Source organism: Gopherus evgoodei, chromosome 5, assembly GCF_007399415.2.
Source record: "Gopherus evgoodei ecotype Sinaloan lineage chromosome 5, rGopEvg1_v1.p, whole genome shotgun sequence".
In the NCBI taxonomy this organism is placed as follows: domain Eukaryota; kingdom Metazoa; phylum Chordata; order Testudines; family Testudinidae; genus Gopherus; species Gopherus evgoodei.
This window is the reverse complement of record NC_044326.1, coordinates 131,243,207-131,267,593: the sequence shown is the minus strand read 5'-3', so window position 1 is coordinate 131,267,593 and position 24,387 is coordinate 131,243,207. Positions and strand designations below refer to the sequence as shown.

General features: G+C 43.9%; 1 protein-coding gene across 3 annotated transcripts in view; it reads left to right on the top strand.

Annotated features, from left to right (window-relative positions):
- Nucleotides 1-2,258: 2,258 nt before the first annotated feature.
- The window catches only part of NAAA (N-acylethanolamine acid amidase), a 31,872-nt gene continuing 9,743 nt past the window's right edge, over nucleotides 2,259-24,387 (top strand). Inside the window, exons 1-6 of one of the 3 annotated variants that reach the window (XM_030565164.1) lie at nucleotides 2,259-2,334; nucleotides 4,176-4,340; nucleotides 15,496-15,622; nucleotides 16,818-16,908; nucleotides 18,871-18,947; nucleotides 23,950-24,122. In XM_030565164.1, the coding sequence (XP_030421024.1) occupies nucleotides 4,273-4,340; nucleotides 15,496-15,622; nucleotides 16,818-16,908; nucleotides 18,871-18,947; nucleotides 23,950-24,122 (536 nt within the window). In that variant the 5' untranslated portion in view covers nucleotides 2,259-2,334; nucleotides 4,176-4,272. Of the gene's footprint in view, nucleotides 2,335-2,697; nucleotides 2,881-4,175; nucleotides 4,341-15,495; nucleotides 15,623-16,817; nucleotides 16,909-18,870; nucleotides 18,948-23,949; nucleotides 24,123-24,387 lie in introns of those variants that run through there. The other 2 variants (XM_030565163.1, XM_030565166.1) reach the window with 2 other exon arrangements.

Here is a 24,387-nt window from a genome sequence, read left to right as displayed (position 1 = left end):
CTTGTGGCAACTGAGAGACTAACTAATTTATTTATTAAATTAGTCTCAGGTGCCACAAGTATTCCTCGTTCTTTTTGCTGATACAGACTAACATGGCTACCACTCTGAAACCTATCTTTTATTAGACCAACTTCTGTTGGTCACAGATAAGCTCAGACGCTACACAAGCTCTTCTTCAGCTCTGAGAAAGGTAACCAGAGTGTCACAGCTAAATACAAGATCAAATAGATAGTTTAGCGTAAGTAGTTAGCACATACTCTAAGATGGGGTTCTCAACCTTTTTCTTTCTGCTATAAAAATTCCACAGCCCACCTATGCCACAACAACTTTTTCTGTGCATATAAAAGCCAGGGCTGGTGTTAGAAAGCAGGGCAATTGCCTCGGGCCCTGTGCCACAGGGGCCACCGCAAAGCTAAGTTGCTTAGGCTTTGGCTTCAGCCCTGGGTAGTGGGGCTCAGGGCCCCAGGCTGCAGTCCTGTGTAGTGGGGCTTTGGCTTTCTGCCCCTGGCCCTAGCGAGTTTAATGCTGGCCATATTTGGAGAACCCCCTGAAACCTCACGGCCCCCCGTTGAGAACCACTGTTTAAGGGACCTTTGAAAGTGAAGTGACCTGTTAACATGCCTGTAGTTTTGTAGTGGCTAGCAAAGTTAATGAATTTAAACTCCCAGGCTTGTCTTTTGAAAGTGTTGTGCAGGTGTCCTTTGAGGATGAGGACTCAAAGATCAGAATGGAGTGATTGCTTTGTGATATAGTGGTTTTGTCTTTTATAATTTTCCTGTGCGAATTCATTCAAGGGTGTAGTGGTTGTCTGGTTTCATCCCCAGAGCTGTTGGAGCCTTTAGTGTGCTGGCTGAGGTGCACCACATGTTGTGATAAGTACGTGCAGGACCCAGGGATCCTGAAAGGTGTATTGTAGGGTGGGGGATGTTGATCATCAGACCAATGGAGATTTGTCTGCAGGTTTTGCCTCTGTCGTGGCAGAGTCTGGTGCTGCTTTGAGTTGGTGACTTACCCTTCTCCCCTGCCTCTTTTTGTGTCCCGTGACCGCAGAGGTATTAACAGGCCCCTGAATCTTGAATGGTCCTTTTAGAATACCTGCTAACGGCTAATGCTAAAGTACAGATTCAGTCTTGTTTCTAGCTGTGATACTTACCTTTCCCAGACCTGAAGAGCTCTGAATAAGCTGGAAAACTTCTCTCAGAAGTTGGTCCAATAAAAGATCTCACCCACCTTGTCTCTTACAATATCCTGGGACCAACACAACTACAACAACCGTGCATACCTTTCCTCTTTTTGTTTAAAATAAAACAAAAACAACTTGTCGTTTCAGAGCTTGTTCAGCCAAATGATTGTAGATGTGCAGTTAGGTTATTCTGTGCTCCAAAACTGGAACAGTTAGTGGAGGAATGGGATCTGCATGACTGTTCTAAAACAATGCCCCCTCATGACACTGACGCCATATAAGTGCGGAGATTTGCTCATACTGAATCAATTGCAGAATGAGGCGTAAATCTATTAAAAGATGAAATGAAGTGCATGTCTGTACCACCCCCCTTGTGATTGCACTTAACCAATTATTTTCTGTAACACTTTACCATGCAAATTTTTTATTCAGAAATAATAATTTCATCCTGTTTCTGCCACATTTCCCCCTCATCTTTGTCCTGTTTGTTAGCTAACCCCAGGGCCGGCTCCAGCTTTTTTGCCGCCCCAAGTGGCGAAGCCCAAAAAAGATAAAGCCGCCACCGGCAGCTCTACTGCTCCGCTTCATTTTTTCGGCAGCTGGTCCTTCCCTGCGAGAGGGGGTGTGGCACCTGCTGCTGAATACCCGAACATGCTGGCCCTTTCGATTAGCGGCCTCAAGCACCTGCTTCCTTTGCTGGTGCCTGGAGCTGGCCCTGGCTGTCTCTCCCCCCACCTTGCTTTTCTTTTAACAAGTTCCCTTTTAAAAACACTTACCAGTACATTTCAAAGCCAGAAGTTAGAAGCTGGATTGATTTTTATTATTATTATTCCACTTTTCCCTCCACTTTAAAAGTTTTTACTCTAGAAAATGTAAACAGTGCTTGGTTTGTATAATACCCACGCCAGCTTCAAGTGGTGATAGGAAGTATGAGTCCATACCTGGAGTAAGGGGAACTGCTGCCTTGGGTGCATTTGTGTATGCCTACATCGGGGCTGGACCTAGGGGTGCTGCTCCACCCCCTGGCTTGAAGTGGTTTCCATTTTATAGACCAGCTGTGCAGTTTGGTTCGCTGGCTCTCAGCACCCCTGCATGCAGCTAGCGCCTTGTGTGAATGCACACCAGAAGCGCTAGGAAAGAGGCTGTAGTGGGTTCACGCTGGCGCTGGCTGAACGGGGCTGGAAGGAGGCCGGGCGGGGGCTGGAGCCCAGCTGGGGCTGAGTGAAGAGATGCTGTAAAAGCTTTGCTCCAAGTCCAGCCTGCAGCTAACGCTCTGCCCGGGACCGGGCGGCTTTACAGCTCGCTTCACACCCTTTGTTTTTAGACATCCGCTTCCGCATCTACCACCAGGGACTTACAGCGGCCCGGCCCGGCCCGGCCCTGCCCTCAGCGCTAAGCCGGCAGAGCCTGAGGGGAGCCCGAGCGCTACGCGGGGCGAACTACCCGGCCGGAAGCGGAGGGAAGCGGCCGCCCGGCCCGGCCCGGCCCCGCCCCGCTCAGACCGGGCTGGCAGCTGGGCCATGGGTGCGGGCCGGCGCTGCGCGCTGCTCCTGCTGCTCTGGGGGGCGGCCCGGGCCGCGGCTCCCCCGCTGTGCAACGTGAGCCTGGAGCAGGAGCCGTGGCAGCGCTGGCTGCCCGCCCTGCGGCACTTCGACCCGGCCTTCCTGCGGGCGGCCCTGGCCCGGGTCATCGAGTGAGTGAGTGAGCCAGCGGGGCGGGCCGGGGGGCAGCAGCGCACCGTGGGGCGCCGGCTGTCTGGGCCCCCCTTGGTCCCACACCCAGCCTGGGGCGTGGCTCGGGGTCCACCCCCCGCCTGCCTCCGTTTACCGAGCGCGCCCATCACCGTGGCGTCTGGCTGGTGGGGGCAGTGCTCCGCCCAGCCCCGCTCCGGCGGGCGCATGGAGCCAGCAGCGCGCCCTGAGGGCAAAGGGAGACCCCCCCCCCTCAGCCCAGCACAGGTCTGGGTGTGGGGAGCCAACCTGGCCCCACAGCCCTTGCTCTCCCCTCGCCTTCCCCATCCGCTTCCTTTGCCTTGGGTCTTGTCCAGGGGTTCTCAGCCTGGGGGTTGTGAGGTTATTACATGGGAGGGGATGATGAGCTGTCAGCCTCCATCCCAAACCCGCTTTGCCTCCAGCACTTATAATGGCTTTAAATATATAAAAACATATTTTTAATTAATTTGGAGGGGGGGTGTTACACTCATAGGCTTGCTATGTGAAAGGGGTCACCAGGACAAAAGTTTGAGAACCACTGATCGTGTCCTTGTCAAATTTCCCTGTGCCGGAATGGCACCTGCTGGATGGTACCGGAGCTGCTTCCCGCTTGCCCTGGGGCTCTGCTGGCTGAGCAACTGCATTGGTAGCAGGCCTGGGGGCAATGCAGAGGGGCCCTGGAAGGCCATGTTGCAAGTGGGTGAGAGGATTATGGGCCCATATTTTGTACACTGGGGAGGTAGCTGGTTCTGGCCCATAGGCTGGGTGAGGGCTGTCAGCCAGTGTATGCTCTGGTGGTGGATTTTGCCAGCATCGAGCCCCAATCCATACTCAGGCTTTATTTAAGTAGAGTGAATGTCACCCTAATAAATAGCAATCTTAAAACCCTCAATACCATGGTGATAGCTCGTTAGAAATGCATAAAATTAGCAGTTTGAGGGACCTAATGGTAGAGGAAAAAGCATTGCATCCTGTAAACCCTTAAGCATGTGCTTAACTTTACTTGCATGAATCCTGCTGAACACCGTGGGATTACTCATGTGGATAAATGTCTGTGGATCGAGGGATAAGATAGTGAGCCCTACAGGCAGCCTAGCACAAATGTGGCTGCTAATTAATAATTGATAGTGGAAAACAACTTTCTGTCTGGTGCTGAGCAGATGGGCAGTGACTCCAATAACTGGTTAACTTGTGAGCTGTAGATACTGTTTATACCACTCTGACTGCCCACACCCATCTTCAGGGGAATGATTAGCTGATATTTTGGGCTTGTCTTTCAGTGAAACTGTTCCTAAGTGGGTCCATGCTGCCATTTGGTTGGTAGCAGAAGAACTGGAGTCTTTTATTCCTCAACCCTTTGCAGGAGAGATCCTGGGAATGTGCAAAGCACTGGGGATTAGTGTTGGAGATGGAATTCTCATCAATTTGGCCTATGAATTTTCTGCGTAAGTATAAGGAGGAGTGTGTCTCAATGCAAAATGGCTTTAAATTATGATTGATTGAAAAATGATACATCTCTGATCTAATATATGGGATGGAATCAGACTGAATTTTGAGCGTAAAAATCAATCAAGCAACATTAATGCTTTAATGAAGGAGTGAGATGGTACAGTAATGTATATATTGAAACTAGGGCTATAGATCACAGTTAACTCACGTGATTAACTCAAAACAATCACAATGAAAAAAATTTATCACGATTAATCTCAGTGTTAAACAATAGAATACCAACTGAAATTTATTACTTATTTTGGATGTTTTTCTGCATTTTCAAATATCGACTTCAATTACAACACAATACAAAGTGTACAGTGCTCACTTTATATTTATTATAAATATTTGCGCTGTAAAAATGATAAATAGTATTCTTCAATTCACCTTATACAAGTACGGCAGTGCAATCTCTTTATCATGAAAGTGCAATTTACAAATGTGGGTTTTTTTGTTAACTGCACTCAAAAACAAAACAGTGTAAAACTGTAGTGCCTACAAATCTACTCAGTCCTACTTCTTGTTCAGCCAATTGCTACGAGAAATAAGTTTGTTCACATTTACAGGAGATAATGCTGGCCCCTTCTTCATTACAATGTCACCTGAAAGTGAGAACAGGCATTCGTGTGGCACTGTTGTAGCCGGCATCGCAAGATGTTTATGTGCCAGTTGTGCTAAAAATTCATAGGCATCTTCATGCTTCAGCCATTGTTCCAGAGGACATGCTTCCATGCTGATGATGCTTGTTAAAAAAAAAAAAAGCTTTAAGTAAATTTGTGACTGAACTCCTTGGGGGAGAATTGTATGTCCCCTGCTCTGTTTTACCCACATCCTGCCATATATTTCTTGTTATAGCTGTCTCAGATGATGACCTAGCACATGTTGTTTGTTTTAATAACACTTTCACTACAAATTTGACAAAATGCAAAGAAAATACCAATGTGAAGTTTCTAAAGATAGCTACAGCATTCGACCCAAGATTTAAAAATCTGAAGTGCTTTTCAAAATCTGAGAGGGATGAGGTGTGGAGCATGCTTTCAGAAGTCTTAAAAGAGCAACAGTCTGATGCAGAAACTACAAAACCCAAATCACCAAAAAAGATGACACCAGCAGAAGGTTGATTTTCTGACTCATAATGATGAAAATGAACATATGTTGGTCTACACTGCTTTGGATGGTTATCAAGCAGAACCTGTCATCTGCATGGATGCATGTCCCCTGGAATGGTGGTTGAAGCCTGAAGGGAAATGTGAATCTTTAGTGCATGTGGCCTGTAAATATCTTGCGACACTAGCTACAACAGTGCCGTGCAGATGCCTGTTCTCACTTTCAGGTGACATTGTAAACAAGAAGCAGGCAGAATTATCTTCTGCAAATGTAAACAAACTTGTTTGTCTGAGTGACTGGCTGAACAAGAAGCAGGACTGATTGGACTTGTAGGTTCTAAAGTTTTACCTTGTTTTATTTGTGAATGCAGGAGTTTTTTTGTACATAATTCTACATTTGTAAGTTGCACTTTCATGATAAAGAAATTACACTATATTACTTGTATTAAGTGAATGGAAAAATACTATTTTTATTTTTTACAGTGCAAATATTTCTAATAAATAAAGTGAACAATGTACATTTTGTATTCTGTGTTGTAATTGAAATCAATATATTTTAAAATGTAAAAAGTCCAAAAATATTAAATTGTATTCTATTATTGTTTAACAGCACGACTAATCACAATTAATTTTTTTAATTGCTTGACAGCCCTAACTGAAAGATCAAAGCAAACTGGCAAAGAGCATCCCTTCAAAAGCTCATTAGATCCTTAACAGTTAAAAAATAAATTAGATTTGTTTAATCATTTAGGCAGTAGGATTTAACTCAAAGAACAGAAGTAAGGAGGATTTGTCTGGGAAAATGAGTTCTGTTTTTTTTTGTTTTGTTTTGTTTATTTTAAAAATGTTGTTTAAGTATCACTTAGCTTCCGAGTGGAAACAAGTACATTTGTAAATTTGTACATTTGTAAAATTGTCATGTTAGCTGTTGTGGTTATAGCCACAACTTACTTTTTTGCTTTGTCTATAGTGGGAAAATGAGGATAGTTCTCTTTCCTACTGTGGATGAAATTTAATTGGGGAAAAAAGTTAACTTTTGTTTATTTTCAGTCAATTAGTGCATGAGGAAACAGAAAGAGGCTGTTTGAGTTCACAGCACTACAGAGAAATATTTAACTTAAAAAAAAAAAAGACTCAAATTTTTTGTCTGGAAAAATTCACTCTCCATGTTTGGTTTAGTCCCCTTTTCATCACAGCAGCTAAATGTTGGGCTCCCTCTAGGTGACAACATCTCTTTGCAAGCATAACTAGCTGATAAAACACTTACTTAAAGGCCGGATATAACCATGTGCGAAGCACCTGCTGTGAGGTAGTCAGTGCCCTCTGCTCGCAGTGAAGGCATTAAGAGTTGAGGATTCTCCGCATCACACTGGATTGGGCCCTGAAACATGCGAGATGGTGATGAAATAGCAACAGAAAGTTAATTTGTTGCTAATTGTTTCTGTGAGTAACAGTAGGGAGAAATTAGTATTGGGGAAATTAGAAGCTGCAGAACTGGAATTAATTTGCAAACTAGATACCATCGGATTAGGCCTCAATAAAGACTGGGAGTGGTTGGGTCATTACAAAATCTAAACTTACATATATATTCGTTCATAAGCCGAATATTTTTAGTAAAAAAGAGAAGCGCCAGAGAAGGGGGTCGGCTTGTGAATGTTTATAGAGAGGGAGAGATAGGACACAGCCTCTCCCCGCAACAGAGGGTGCAAGGAGAGGCAGCAGAGCCAGAAAGGAAGAGGTGGGGTCAGAGTCTCTCTGCTTCTGGCCATGCTGCTCTCCCCTCAGCCTCCAAAGCAGCTGCAGCTCCAGGCTGGCAGGCTGCAGCTGTGCCGCTCGGCCCCGCCCCCCAGAGCACGCTGTGGCCACACGGCCCAGTCTGCCCACCGTAGCAGGCTACGGCCGTGCTGGCCAGCCTGTCAGAGCAGCTCCAGCCAGGTCAGAGACATCCTCCCCAGATAGGGTGAGAAGGGATGGGATGGGGAGAGTGTGGGGGTCCCAGGCTAGGAGTGGGGTCATGTGAGGTTTGGTCACAGAGGTTACTCCCCTGACTCCCAGCTTCTCCCCCTCAAAAAATTTCCCCACTAGTTGCTGTCCTGGCCCGTCAGGGAAGCAGCTGGTGCACCAGGACACTTCGTTTACTTAGGTTTACCTCTGTGCCTGTGGACGCTCGAGGTAAACAAACCATCTTGGCCCACCAGTGGCTTATCCTGATGGCCCGGGAGCCAGAGTTTGCTGGCCCCTGAATTATGGGGTCGGCTTATGAATGGGTTATAAAAATTTTCCATTTTTACTTATCCATCTTGGGTGAGGGGGTCGGCTTATAAACGAACTGTCTTATGATCGAGTATATACGGTAATTTCCCCAATACTAATTTCTCTCTACTGTTACTCACACCTTCTTGTCAACTGTCTGTAATGGGCCACTCTCTTACCACTTCAGAAGTTATTTTTCCTCCCTGGATATCCTGCTGTTAATTGATTTATCTCATTAGACTGACCTAACACTTAGTAAAACACTCACATCCTTTCATGTATTTATACTTGCTTCTGTAGTTTTTACTTCATACATCTGATGAAGTGGGTTCTAGCCCATGAAAGCTTAGGCCCAATAAATGTGTTAGTCTCTAAGGTGTCACAAGGACTCCTCCTTTTTTTTACATTCCTTCTAGTTCAGATCAAAGGTATCCTGAGTGTAACTGGGTACAGTTCCATTGGAGTCCTTAGAGTTGCACCTGTTTAAGAAAGAGTTGAATATGGCTTTTAGAGTTGGGTATATGCTACCTTGGAGTGTGCCGTGATCTGCAAGTGATGATCAAACATTCAATAATCATCCAAGTGTTACTGCATGACACGGATGCCACTCAGAATGAATCAAATTCTATATTTTTTTAATAGATTTTTATATGGTGATATGTACGTTGTTTCTTAATGCTAATAAAGGCCAGATAGCTCTGGTTAATTATTTTCTAGCTGAAGAGTTGTCTGTTAAGAGTTGAAGACTGTCAGGTATGGTTTGCTTTGAGGGAGCATTATTATAGTGAGACTGATTGCTATAATTAAGGTTTTATAACAATTTGCATTTTAAACTCCTGTTTTCCAGTACTCATAACTTCTCTGAACTTTAGCTTTTAAGTAGAGGGAGAGTGGAAAAAATTAGGTTTTCATCAGTATAAAAATGTTCTTGGAGGGTTGTTTTTTTTTTTTTTTTTTAAGTTTAAATGCTGCAACTGCTGATGTAAGGAAGCTGAAGTTGAAATTTGGCAGGGCTATTTCTCTCATTGAAGGAAAGTGTCTTAATGTTCTGATGAAAATTTATTTTGATTTGACCAAGTCTGAACATTTGAAAATCACATTCTATGTAAGTGTACATCTACACTACGGGATAATTCCGATTTTACATAAACTGGTTTTATAAAACAGATTGTATGAAGTCGAGTGCACGTGACCACACTAAGCACATTAATTCGGCGGTGTGTGTCCATGGTCCGAGGCAAGCGTTGATTTCTGGAGCGTTGCACTGTGGGTAGCTATTCCTTAGCTATCCCATAGTTCCCGCAGTCTCCCCCGCCCCTTAGAATTCTGGGTTGAGAGCCCAGTAGCTGATGGGGCAAAAATCATTGTCACGGGTGGTTCTGGGTAAATGTCGTCAGTCATTCCTTCCTCCGGGAAAGCAACGGCAGACAATCATTTCACGCCCTTTTTCCCTGGATTGTCCTGGCAGGTGCCATAGCTTGGCAACCATGGAGCCCGTTCAGCTTTTTTTTTTTTTTTTACAGTCACCGTATGTGTACTGGATGCTGTGGACAGAGGCGATACTTCAGCGCTACACAGCAGCATTCATTTGCTTTTGCATGATAGCAGAGATGGTTACCAGTCGTTCTGTATGGGTAATAAGCAGGAAGAACTGGAAGTGCTAATAAATAAACACAACTATGACATTGTTGGCATTACTGAAACTTGGTGGGATAATACACACGACTGGAATGTTGGTGTGGATGGGTATAGCTTGCTCAGGAAGGATAGACGGGAAAAAGGGAGGAGGTGTTGCCTTATATATTAAAAATGTACACACTTGGACTGAGGTGGAGATGGACATAGGAGACAGAAGTGTTGAGAGTCTCTGGGTTAGGCTAAAAGGGGTAAAAAACATGGGTGATGTCGTGCTGGGAGTTTACTACAGGCCACCTAATCAAGTGGAAGAGGTGGATGAGGCTTTTTTCAAACAACTAACAAAATCATCCAAAGCCCAAGATTTGGTGGTGATCGGGGACTTCAACTATCCAGATATATGTTGGGAAAATAACACCGCAGGGCACTGACTATCCAATAAGTTCCTGGACTGCATTGCAGACAACTTTTTATTTCAGAAAGTTGAAAAAGATACTGGGGGGAAGCTTTTCTAGACTTGATTTTAACAAATAGGGAGGAACTTGTTGAGAATTTAAAAGTAGAAGGAAGCTTGGGTGAAAGTGATCATGAAATCATAGAGTTTGCAATTCTAAGGAAGGGTAGAAGGTAGTACAGCAAAATAGAGACAATGGATTTCAGGAAGGTGGATTTTGGTAAGCTCAGAGAGCTGATAGGTAAGGTCCCATGGGAATCAAGACTGAGGGGAAAAACAACTGAGGAGAGTTGGCAGTTTTTCAAAGAGACGCTATTAAGGGCCCAAAAGCAAGCTATTCCGATGGGTAGGAAAGATAGAAAATGTGGTAAAAGACCACCTTGGCTTACCCTTGAGATCTTGCGTGACCTACAAAATAAAAAGGCATCGTATAAAAAATGGAAACTAGGTCAGATTACAAAGGATGAATATAGGCAAATAACACAAGAATGCAGAGGCAAGCTTAGAAAGGCAAAGGCACAAAATGAACTCAAACTAGCTATGGGAATAAAGGGAAACAAGAAGACTTTTTATCAGTACATTAGAAGCAAGAGGAAGACCAAGGACAGGGTAGGCCCACTGCTCAGTGAGGAGGGGGAAACAGTAACGGGAGACTTGGAAATGTCAGAGATGCTTAATGACTTCTTTGTTTTGGTCTTCACTGAGAAGTCTGAAGGAATGTCTAGTATAGTGAATGCTTACGGGAAGAGGGTAGGTTTAGAAGAGAAAATAAAAAAAGAGCAAGTAAAAAATCACTTAGAAAAGTTAGATGCCTGCAAGTCACCAGGGCCTGATGGAATGCATCCTAGAATACTCAAGGAGTTAATAGAAGAGGTATCTGAGCCTCTAGCTATTATCTTTGGGAAATCATGGGAGACGGGGGAGATTCCAGAAGACTGGAAGGGGGCAAATATAGTGCCCATCTATAAAAAGGGAAATAAAAACAACCCAGGAAACTACAGACCAGTTAGTTTAACTTCTGTGCCCGGAAGATAATGGAGCAGGTAATTAAAGAAATCATCTGCAAACACTTGGAAGGTGGTAAGGTGATAGGGAATAGCCAGCATGGATTTGTAAAGAACAAATCATGTCAAACTAATCTGATAGCGTTCTTTGATAGGATAACGAGCCTTGTGGATAAGAGAGAAGCGGTGGATGTGATATACCTAGACTTTAGTAAGGCAATTGATACGGTCTCGCATGATATTCTTATAGATAAACTAGGAAAGTACAATTTAGATGGGGCTACTATAAGGTGGGTGCATAACTGGCTGGATAACCGTACTCAGAGAGTAGTTGTTAATGGCTCCCAATCCTGCTGGAAAGGTATAACAAGTGGGGTTCCGCAGGGGTCTGTTTTGGGACCGGTTCTGTTCAATATCTTCATCAACGATTTAGATGTTGGCATAGAAAGTACGCTTATTAAATTTGCGGACGATACCAAACTGGGAGGGATTGCAACTGCTTTGGAGGACAGGGTCAAAATTCCAAATGATCTGGACAAATTGGAGAAATGGTCTGAGGTAAACAGGATGAAGTTCAATAAAGATAAATGCAAAGTGCTCCACTTAGGAAGGAACAATCAATTTCACACATACAGAATGGGAAGAGACTGTCTAGGAAGGAGTATGGCAGAAAGAGATCTAGGGGTCATAGTAGACCACAAGCTTAATATGAGTTAACAGTGTGATACTGTTGCAAAAAAAGCAAACATGATTCTGGGATGCATTAACAGGTGTGTTGTAAACAAGACACGAGAAGTCATTCTTCCGCTTTACTCTGCACTGGTCAGGCCTCAGCTGGAGTATTGTGTCCAGTTCTGGGCACTGCATTTCAAGAAAGATGTGGAGAAATTGGAGAGGGTCCAGAGAAGAGCAACAAGAATGATTAAAGGTCTTGAGAACATGACCTATGAAGGAAGGCTGAAGGAATTGGGTTTGTTTAGTTTGGAAAAGAGAAGACTGAGAGGGGACATGATAGCAGTTTTCAGGTATCTAAAAAGGGTGTCATCAGGAGGAGGGAAAAAACTTGTTCACCTTAGCCTCCAATGATAGAACAAGAAGCAATGAGCTTAAACTGCAGCAAGGGAGATTTAGGTTGGACATTAGGAAAAAGTTCCTAACTGTCAGGGTAGTTAAACACTGGAATAGATTGCCTAGGGAAGTTGTGGAATCTCCATCTCTGGAGATATTTAAGAGTAGGTTAGATAAATGGCTATTAGGGATTGTCTAGACAATATTTGGTCCTGCCATGAGGGCAGGGGACTGGACTCGATGACCTCTTGAGGTCCCTTCCAGTCCTGGAGTCTATGAGTCTGCTGCCAGTGTAATTTGGCAATGAGATGACGGTTATCTGTCCTTCTGTGCTGTCTGCTGCTATCATGGGTGCCCCTGGCTGAGGTCGGCCGGGGGCGCAAACGCAAAACTGGGAATGACTCCCCGAGTCAATCCCTCCTTTATGGTTTCTAAAAGTAGATTCAGTCCTGCCTAGAATTTGGGGCAAGTGTACTAGAGAAGCAGTGTATCAGAGAGTACAGCTGCTCTGTGTCAGATCCCGCAGAAATGATGAGCTACATGCCATTCACGGGGGGTGCCTCTGCAACAACCCCACCCGTTGCTTCCCTCCTCCTCCAACCTTCCTGGGCTACCGTGGCAGTGTCCCCCCCATTTTTGTCATGAAGTTATAAAGAATGCAGGATTTAGAAACAGTGACTTGTTAGTGAGATAAAATGAGGGGGAGGCAGCCTCCTAGTGCTATGACAGTCCAGGCAGGACATTAAGCAGTGCGGAGGAGAGGAGCCTAGCATCCCACTGCTATGATAGTCCAGGCAGTACAGAATCTTTTCTTTACACAGGAAAGGGAGGGGGCTGATGAAGCTCAGTACCCAATTGCTATGATGAGGACGGTTACCAGCCGTTCTGTCCCATCTACTGGGAATGACCAGGAATCATTCCTATTTTTACCCAGGCACCCCCAGCCGACCTCACCTGAGGCAAGCCAGGAGCACTCACGGGCTGATGGTAACGACGGATATAAGTCATATTGTACCGTCTGCCACTAGGGAGGGGAGAGGAGTGGATACTGCTCTTCACTGCTGCAGCATTGCGTCTACCAGCAGCATTCAGTAAACATAGGGTGACATTGAAAAAAGTCAAGAAACAATTTCTTTCCCTTTTCTTTCACGTGGAGCGGGGAGGGAGTAAATTGACGATCTATTCCCTGAACCACGCCGGACAATGTGTTTGAACCTACAGGCATTGGGAGCTCAGCCAAGAATGCAAATACTTTTCGGAGACTGCTGTGGACTGTGGGATAGCTGGAGTCCTCAGTACCCCCTCCCTCCCTCCATGAGCGTCCGTTTGAGTCTCTGGCTTCCCGTTACGCTTGTCACGCAGCACTGTGTAGCCTGTAGATTTTTTTTTTCAAACGCTTTGGCATTTCGTCTTCTGTAATGGAGCTCTGATAGAACAGATTTGTTTCCCCATATAGCGATCAGATTCAGTATCTCCCGTACGGTCCATGCTGGAGCTCTTTTTGGATTTGGGAGTGCATTGCCACTCATGCTGATCAGAGCTCCATGCTGGGCAAACAGGAAATGAAAATCAAAATTTCGCGGGGCTTTTCCTGTTTACCTGACCACTGCATCTAAGCTGAGATTGCTATCCAGAGTGGTCACAGTGGTGCACTATGGGATACCACCCGGAGGCCAATACCGTCAATTTGCGGCCACAGTAACCCTAATCCGATATGGTAATACCGATTTTAGCGCTACGCCTCTTGTTGGGGAGGAGTACAGAAACCGATTAAAAGAGCCCTTTATATCGCTATAAAGGGCCTCGTAGTGTGGACGGGTACAGCGTTAAATCGGTTTAACGCTGCTAAAATTGGTTTAAACGTGTAGTGTAGACCAGGCCTAAGTTTAGTGAGATTTTAACTAAGAAATGCTAAACTTATAATATGCACTGCTAAAGGTCATGCTGCGGATGCTTGAGTGACAAATTTAGCAATCCAGTAACAATGAGTTGTGAATGCCTCAATGACTATTAGAGCTGGCTGTGAAATTTTTGACTCAACTCTTTTGTCAGACAATGCCAATTCGTTAAGACTGAAATTGTTTGTGGGAAGATGGTTACGACAGATTGCTTCTCTCACAATTTTTGGGGAAGTTTTGAAATTGTCGAAATGTCTTGTTTTGAAACATTTGAAATAAAAAAATTCAATTTTTCTGTTTAAAATTACTTTTCATTTAGAAATGTAAGTTAATTAGAGTTTAAAATATAAAACATTAAAAGGTTGAAATCAAAACAAAGCATTTTGATTGACCTAAACAGATTTTTTTTTTAATTGTCAGTTTGCAAAAACTTTTGAGACTTCAACTCTTTGTCCCAATTTGGGCCAGAACATGTTTTCAAAGTCTTGAAATTTTTCCCAAGACAGGGAAAATATTTCCCACCCAGTTCTATTCACTACATCTTGTAAGACAAAAAGCTGCACAACTCCTGGGACTCAGTTCTGTGGGCGAAGGCTGGGGCATTGCAGAGATGGGAAGTTGCACAGTTAGGTACTCAGGTCAGGAGCAGTCAATGTTAAGAGGCTGCATGTGGAATTTGAACTCCTCTCTTTTGTGTACATACATTGTAACACAGTCTTTCATTACATGCTTACATACTGTTTCTTAAATAATATACTTTTTTTCTACAACCATATGTACATATAATTTTTTAAATTCTGAAAGATTTATATAATTTTCATTGTCAATAATTCAATATCTTTTTTGATTTTTGCTTTAGAGAGTTGAGAGCCAATGTGTAAAGCATGCATTTTAATATCAGGCTCAATCCTGCTATATTAAGGGTAATTACTGTTTTAGGCAAGGATGAAGAGAGAGACCCAGCTAAGTTTAATTCTTTTTAAATTGACCCTGGACTCGTCCAGGTAAATATAAATACATCATGTATTTTATCGGCATAATTTTTCCCAACTTATTTTGTATCCGGAGAAACTGCTGAACTGGTTAATAATTTGCAGCAGGCTGGGGATTGGTACCTTTAAGGTTAGTGAAGGAAAGCAGCGTGTTACCTGCTTGAAAAGATATTTTTATGGCTGGAGGAAACTGAGATGCCTACATACCAAGAGTAGCACCTGACCTTTATAGCTAGGAGTTATAGTGCTAGGTTCTAATTGTGTTTGTCCTATAAGTAACTTTCATGGACTTTGTTGGTCTGTCAGACAAAAAGTAGCACATAGTACTGTAGGATATTTTAGATGTGTATCTAAGTCAGTAAAAACAATTATTTGCCAATATATACAGCATAGAAATGGTATATAATTAAAGACGGCATTGTAATGCATATGCTGAAAGGGGTGGAGAAAAGGTTGTAAACGCAACTTTTACTTTCACATATGAGTGTTTACATTGCTTTGTAGTTTCAACATTTTTTTTTAAATTGTAGCTGTTCAACATTTGTATATGCAATGTCATAAGTGTTAATGGCACTTTACAGAGAAAATGAAATAAAGATTCAATCACTGCTGTAAGAAATTTCCTGAAAAATTATTCAATATTGAAAAAATGTCTGTTTTGGCTTTTTTTAAATAGTTTCTTTTCTTATGTTTTCCAAGGTTGTGTACCAGTATTGTTGCTCAAGATTCCAAGGGAAACATTTACCATGGTCGGAACCTGGATTATGCTTTTGGAGATATTTTACGCAAGATTACAATTGACGTGCAGTTTATGCAAAATGGGCAGGTATGGTCTGTTTTTGGCATGGGTTGATGCTGTTTTCTGAGAATGGCACACAGGTCTGCATATATTTAAGCAGCTGGATTTAGTGAATTGAATAACAAATCCACAGAGGAGTGCAAGAAAATGAGTAATAGAATATTTGCTATTTAGAATGCTTCTCCATCTGTCCAGGTTTATGTAACAGAGATTTGTATATCATTGTAGTATCTGAGCACTCCCGCCAGTCTCTCTAGGACTATGGTGTAACTGCGTTTGAGTTATTCATTTTTGGGCACCAAAATATCAGAGAGAAATTGAAAAACTGGACAGAATTCATACTAAAACAAAATTGACTTGGGGCCAGGAGAGACCTACTTATAAGGAAATATTGATAGAGCTTCTAAATATGTATTGGATAGTGAAGGGATGATGCAAGTTTACAAATATTAGAATGGTGAAAACTCCAAGAATGGAGAGGAATTATTTAAGGTAGTACATAGGGGGATAGCGAGAGTTTAATGGAAGGAAATTAAGAGAAGGGAACTCAGACTGAGTCTAAGAAAAATCTTCTTGATTGTGTGATGTATTTGACTGGAGAATAGTCTCCCAAGGAGACCAAATGCAGAGGACATTTAAAACATAATCAAAATATTTGAACATGTACAATAGAGTTCTGTTTTAGTGAGGAGAGGGAGTGGAGAGCCGAACAGGTAATCTTCGTCTCTGATTTCTCTGATTCCTCCTTTTCAGCACTATCTTTTCCTTTTTAAGAATCTTATTGCATGGCTGTCAGTCTGACAACTTCTGCCAACATTATATGCATTGACCAATGTGTGTGTTTTACTTTTTAATATTTTAAATGATTTATTGGCTGTTGCAATCTCCTCATATCTATCTATCTTAGAAATGGAAGATTCTCCTCACAGTCCGATACTCTTGAACAACATTTTAATAGCAGTTGGGTTATCCTTAGCAAGGAAATGCAGTGGAATTTAATCTTTGCTGTTTTTTTTATCTTTAGTTTCCTTCTCCTTCAATCATGATGCAGATATTTTAATGTCATAATGTTATTGTGTTAACTTTTTCAAATGACATATGGTGGAATCCAGTTATTTCTTTACTGGAAATTCACAGGTAAAATATAAGATGCTGTTTTGGAACGTATTAAAATCATGTCTGTCCCATAAACTATAGAATGCTGTACATATTCTGATTTCAGGTAGCGTATAAAGGTACCACATTTATGGGCTATGTGGGCTTATGGACTGGACAGAGTCCACACAAGTTTACAATCTCTGGTGACGAACGAGGTAAGTCAAACTCACAACCATAGCACTGTCATATCAAAACATATCAATAGTTTAACTTCTTAGTTGTAAACGATGTAGTAGAACATCATTCTACAGCACTTTTGTTGAAGCAAGGTTGGAGCTATCACCTTACGCCTGACAACTCTCCTACATTGGATAGGACTCATTGCAGTTCAGCTGCTTTTATCCCTGTCTAACTTTTCTCCCAGAGTCTCCCTCAAACGTGCTGGCCACTGAAGTGGAGTAGAGCACAACTTTCTGGCCTTCTGCATACATAAGCACCTGGGGCCACCCTGGAGAGGAGAAATGTTTGGATGTCTACACAGCAGCATTTGAACTTCAAACAGCAGAAGCAGGAGATGGGGGAATTCTGGGGAGGCCCAGGAGGAGAATTTGTGGCCCTTTGAGGAGACACCACTGAGGAAGGGAGATATGGGGCTGAGAGAGAGAGACCATCTTGTGCAGGGAGTCAAAAGGCTGGATCCCCTGGCCTGTTCCAGTATGGTGGGGCCCATGCATACAGGGCAATGCAAGGGAAAAGAGAAGACTCATAGACTCTAGGACTGGAAGGGACCTCGAGAGGTCATCGAGTCCAGTCCCCTGCCCTCATGGCAGGACCAAATACTGTCTAGACCATCCCTAATAGCCATTTATCTAACCTACTCTTAAATATCTCCAGAGATGGAGATTCCACAACTTCCCTAGGCAATCTATTCCAGTGTTTAACTACCCTGACAGTTAGGAACTTTTTCCTAATGTCCAACCTAAATCTCCCTTGCTGCAGTTTAAGCCCATTGCTTCTTGTTCTATCATTGGAGGCTAAGGTGAACAAGTTTTCTCCCTCCTCCTGATGACACCCTTTTAGACACCTGAAAACTGCTATCATGTCCCCTCTCAGTCTTCTCTTTTCCAAACTAAACAAACCCAATTCCTTCAGCCTTCCTTCATAGGTCATGTTCTCAAGACCTTTAATCATTCTTGTTGCTCTTCTCTGGACCCTCTCCAATTTCTCCACATCTTTCTTGAAATGCGGTGCCCAGAACTGGACACAATACTCCAGCTGAGGCCTAACCAGCGCAGAGTAAAGCGGAAGAATGACTTCTCGTGTCTTGTTTACAACACACCTGTTAATGCATCCCAGAATCATGTTTGCTTTTTTTGCAACAGTATCACACTGTTGACTCATATTAAGCTTGTGGTCTATTATGACCCCTAGATCTCTTTCTGCCATACTCCTTCCTAGACAGTCTCTTCCCATTCTGTATGTGTGAAACTGATTGTTCCTTCCTAGGTGGAGCACTTGTGGCCCTGTCCATAATGTGTGTTACAAGACTCTGCCCTCTGTTATACTAACCTCAGCCTTTCCCTTGCCCAGTTTCTGCTATGAAGAAATAATGTTTACAAATGGAAAAGTCAGCGAGTCGCCAACTGTAATGGAAAAGGAACTTGGGGACTTTCTGACTGAAATTGCTAATGCTTGTCTTTCCTGAGAGGTGTTGAGTATTTGTTGTGACAGTGCCCCTTCAAGTCACTTGATATTGAATCTCCTACAGTCATTTTACTTTTGGGTTTTTGGTGTAGGTAAAGTGGGATAACTAGTCTTTTCTCAAATTCTGTTATAGTGTTGGTCCTTGTCACAGTGGGTGTTGGACTGTAGCTATTTGGTGGGTCATTCTTCACCCAAGAATTGCTACAGCTGGGTGAAGAATGACCCACCCAGCTGGCAGTTGGTAGTCAGTGGCTGCCACTTTGATTCCCAGTAGCAGCATGGATGGAGAATTTATTGTACTGGACTTTGATAGTGAAGGAGAGGGAGGGGATTATAGAGATTGAAAACGGAGCTTGAAAGGAGAGGTGAAGGATAGTAAGATGGGGAGAGATGATGAAGATGCACAGTATAGGTATTGGTTGGCAGCAGGAATTGCCTGCATGTGTAATAACACTTTCCATTTCTTTTTGCAGCTAAGGGAAGATGGTGGGAGAATGCAATAGCTGCTTTCTTGAGTCGAAACATCCCAGTCAGCTGGCTTATCAGGGATGTAAGTATGCAAAGTATTTCATCTTCTTTATCTTAGTCACAAGCTATTTGAAGATGCAAACTATAATAACAACTGTTTTTCCATTTTTCATTTGCATTGAAAATTACATAGATACACTGACAAGTATATGACCTGTATAGGAGCATATTGTATTGTCTGAGAGTTTTTGAGCTATAAACTGTCCTAGGGCAGGAAATAGAGGCCCTTCCAGTACTGCAGGGGTTTCTTACCAGAAAGCTTGAATTTATCACTCAATAACATTTACGTTTCTGTGAAAAGATGCCTGTCCCACAGAACAGGAAGTATTTTAAGGGACCAGTTGGATACAAAATAGTGCAAATGCATAATAGCGGCACTGGTGGGTATGCGATAGGGAAGGTATTTTATACTACTTGCAAGTATAGTTGCATATATAGGCTATTACTTCAGAAAGTATTCAACTTCACAGTGAGAATTACACAGGCAATTAAACCTCTGGCTAAGTTTGTGGTTTAATGGAGTCACACGTATGTGATGTGCTGGGTAGTTGGCAAAATAAAACTGCGCTGTTTCTCCGTGTCATGAATTATAACAAACAAGACTCTTTGGTTTCCAAGTAAAATAAACAGTATGTTCCACTGCAGAGCAGGTTTGCAGTTAGTGTCTGAAAGCAGCGCCGTAGCTGGCAGTTTTGAGAAGTCTGTCTACTCTGCAGTCAGAGGTGTGACTGCAGCACATGTAGACACAGCTGAGCTGGCTTTGATCTAGCTAGATCACGTAACAAAAGCTGTGAAGCCACAGTGGCATAGGCTGTACAAGCTCTTTTGGGCCCTTGGGTATTACTCAAGCAGGTAGCCTGTGCCACCTTGTCTTCATTGATACTGAGTTAGCTCGATGAGAGCTAGTTTGAGTCTTCCTGAGAAGATTCAACTCCCATCTCAAACTCAGAAGAACATGAATGAACACTTCTGCAGAAGCTTGTTAGTTGTTGAATGGAGTCTATTTAAAATAACCACCTGCTTATCCACTGCTTTGCCTTCAGCAATATGTATGTACTGAAACAATTAGTGTAGCAGTTTTTAATTGTAAAGCAAAATGCCTTTTGCCAGAACATCTCAAAATGAAGACATTTGAAAAATAATACACACCCTGTTGAGGCATCAGAGTGGCATTGTGGGATCTTATGTTTGATTAATTTGGTGAAACTCCAAAGGGGAGAGATTAAATTGTCAGGGAGGGAGTTGTTATCTGTAACACTGGGTGTTTGTTGAAAGACTGTGAGTATAGTAGGCTTCCTGAATTGCAGAGTTCCCCCTATAGCTGATTATTGAACCCTCAGTAGTAATAATTTTTTGAAATGCCGGATACGTCTTGTCCAGAAGCTAAAGAAAATGAACTGTCTGTAACCGAACTCCATCTTGCCGTGTTATGTGGAAGGAAGGTAGGAGTGTACAGAGAGCTGCTTAGGAAATATGGGCACAAAGTTCTAAGCAATTATTAGGATTTCAGTGCACCGCTCCAGGGCTAGCTAAGGGAACCAAACAAGTCACTTTGAAGGAGGTGATGAGAGGAGAACACTTACACATTGTGACACAAAAACCCAGCCTCCTGCTTCTTTCCTGTATGACTCTCGTTCAGGCACCTGATGCTAGTTCAGCACATCTGAAATGAATTTGCAGATGCTGTCTAGAAAATGGTCCTGACCTTTGTACCATACACACAGTATGTTTCTTGCATAACTTCAGTGGAATAACAAGCAAACGCTGAGACTGCCATATATGAGAAAAAAACAAATCTTTGATTACTAGGAGCCAGACATACCTAAACATTTAATTTCTTCATGTACCTTGTTTGTTGTTCAGTAACTCTTCACTTAATGTTCCTGAAAAATGCTACTTTAAGCAAAACGATGTTAAGCGAATCCAATTTCCCCATAAGAATTAATGTAAATGTGGGGGTTAGGTTCCAGGGAAATTTTTTTTGCCAGACAAAAGACTATATTATATGTATAGAGACACACACACACACACACACACACACACACACACACACACACACACACACACACACACACACACACACACACACACACACACACACACACACACACACACACACACACACACACACACAAAATAAGTTTTTAACAAACAATTTAATACTGGTACACAGCGATGATGATTGTGAAGCTTGGTTGAGGTGGTGAAATCAGAAGGTGGGATATTTGCCAGGGAATGCCATACTGCTAAATCTATGGGTATGGCTACATTTGGAATTTCAAAGCGCTGCCCGGGCAGCGCTTTGAAGTGTGAGTGTAGTCAGAGCGGCAGCGCTGGGAGAGAGCTCTCCCAGCGCTGCATGTAAACCACATCCCTTACGGGTGTAGCGTGCAGCGCTGGGAGCCACGCTCCCAGCGCTGCTGCCCTGATTACACTGACGCTTTACAGTGCTGTATCTTGCAGCGCTCAGGGGGGTGTTTTTTCACACCCCAGTTGCAGCGCTGTAAAGTGTGAGTGTAGCCAAGGCCTAAATGATGAACTAGCACTTGGCTGAGCCCGCAAGGGTTAACATGTTGCTAATGTAGCCTCACACGCTACAAGGCAGCCCGAATGGAGGGAGGGGAGGCAGCATGGCGTAACACACACGCTGTCTGTGTGTGTGAGAAAGAGAGGGAGAGAGCTGTGCATTGCCTCTTTAAGTATTCTGACCGCACTCTAAGTACATTGGCCTTTTAAGTAGATCGGCAAGTTGAGACAGCAGCTGCTGCCAGCAAACTCCCTCCATCCTGAGCCTTGTGCCTCCCCCAGCCATGGAAATGGGGTAAAGGAACAGGGAGGGGAACACCCTGATATTAGCCCCTCCCTAGCCCCCCTGCACAGCAAGCAGGAGGCTCCTGGGAGCAGCTCCAAGGCAGAGGGCTGGAGCAGCACATGGCTGGGGGGAGGGACAGCTGAACTGCCAGCAATTGATAGCCTGCTGGGCGGCTGCAGCACAGGAAACTTAGAGGGCCTGACAGGGGAGCTGCTGGTCTACCCTGGTTCCAAGCCCCCACCAGCTAGCTGCAACAGGCTGCTCTTCCTGCAAGCAGTGGACAAAGCAGGCAGCTGCCAAACAAGGTTAGAAGGGAGCATTGCGCAACTTTAAATGAGCATGTTCCCTAATTGATCAGCCACAAAACAACATTAACCGGGACGACTTTAAGTGATACTGTAGAAGGTCCCTGCTGTCTTTTTTTTAATTTATTTCCCAAGCCCTATTTGCTTTTAATTCCTGTGCTGTGTTAATTTATTAGGGTCAGTTTTTGAGGGAGTATTTCCTACAGCCCTAATCTTGCAAACACTTTGGCACATGCATAGTTTTACACATATGAGTAACTCCATTGACATCAATGGGACTAGTCATTTGTGTGAAGTTACATGCATGAGTTTGCAGGCACAAGGCCTAAATAACTCATTTGCATTTTTATCTCCTCACTGTCACCAATATTCACATAAACCAAAGTTAAAACCAAGGCCTGGAGAAACCTTTTATCTTTCATCACATAATTTAGGGCTTAGTCCTACGAATTGCTTCCTTGGAAATTGACAGCATTGCTCAGCTCCATTACTTTTCATCATTGATGCTCTCTGGTTTGTAGCAGGATAGACTCCTGCTCTGGGAGAGAAGGGGTTAAAATAGCCCTGGCAAGGGGCTGTAGCTGGAGCCAGAAGCCTGGGCTGATGGCAGGAGTGGCTGCAGCCCCAGGCTTTATAAGAAGGCCAAGGTAGCCAGAAGCAAACAGTCTCTCTTTGACAGGGAAAGAGAGACAGGCCTGGCTGCTCGGGGACTCACCCAGGGAACCTAAAGGAAGGCAGGGCTGGGGGAAAAGCCTTAGGAGCTGGGAAGCCCTAGGCCAGCAACTCCCCAGGCTGCAGGGCCTAATTCTAGGCTTTCAAGGTACTGGGCTTGCAGAGGGGCAGCCAGAGGGTGGGTAAAGGCAGCCAGGCCAAAACCCCTTTGCCTGTTGATGAGTGGCTGATACTGCAGTCTGCCCCGGGGTGTAGGGGCTAGACAATGACTGGGCAGTGGCCAATACTGAGACAAAGTGGGGATAGTGGGGTGGGGGTTCCCCTGGGAGAGGGGAGACCCAGTTAAAGGGGCACCGAGGTCCAGGGAGGGGCCCGGGGCCAGTGGAGGACAGGTGGACCACCTGCCTGCAGAGGGTGCTCTGGGCTGGAATTGAGCTAATTCCTCGAAGCAACCAGCAGGAGGCGCCGTGGGGGTGAGTCCACACGTTTACAGTTACTTTCTATATTTTACTCAGTTTGGACCGTGAAACCAGCGTACTCAATTCCTAGTCATTGTCCATTCCTGGTTCTTATGCCAAATGGTTCAAGTCGGGTTGGACAGCTATTTTAATGATTTTTTTTTAAATGTTATTTATTAGCGATGGGAAAAATGTGTGTTCACCAAACCTGGACCTACCAGATAATCGTGTGTTTGGGCTGGGATATTCAAAGTAGCCTAAGGAAGTTAACTACCCAAGTCCCATTGAAAGTCAGCTGGGAGCAGGGGCCTGATTTCCTTAGGCTCTTTTAAAAATCCCAGTCTTGGGATGGTTTTCTTTTTCTTTTTTTTTTTCTTTTTTGGTGTCCTCATTCTTCCTAATGGGCCTGATGAGTTAAGAGGAACGACTCTTGGCATTAACTGCTCACTTGTGTGAGGATGGAGTTTACAATTTGGCTTTATATATGGCCGCATCCTGCAAACATTTAGATGTCTGCTTAAGTTCAAGCACATTGATTATCCTCTTGGCTTCAGTGCTCCTAAAGTGTGTACATTGATGGCAAGATCAGGGCCTAAGTGAGAAACCATTCCCATACTACACAGATACCTACTCTATTGATCACTAAGCCAAACATTGACCTTTCTATAAAACGCAGCCTTTGCTGGAGCCAAGAGCCCTCCCGTCTCCGAGCTGTCTTGATGCAGTGCTCAGCAGGCTGTGCAGTATTGATTCCAGGTGATTTTGGTTTTGCATTAGACCCTGAGCAAGGCTGCAGACTTTCAAGCTGCCGTTCTCAAACTGGCTGCGACCCCGATCATTGCGGACGTTTACTACATCGTCGCAGGGACGTCGCCCAAAGAGGGCGTGGTCATCACAAGGAATAGAAGAGGGCCGGCAGACATCTGGCCTCTTGAGCCCACAGCCGGAGCGTAAGTGGCCACAAATGTTGCTTTGTTTCACCTTTGTGAGCTGCTGTTGGGAAGAGTGTTCAATAAACCCAAGACCTGGTGGGAGGGCAGCATCTTGTGCGTCTGCAATGTCGACTATGGCTGAGCCAGGAGGCTCTTTCACTGATGTCTTTGAATGCAGCTCTATCCAGCCCTCCTCAGCCAAGGAAGCCACTTCCAGACAGGGCAGGGCCAGTCCTCTGAGAACAGGGGGGAGAAAGGGGACATGTGGATTGATTTTTCTTTA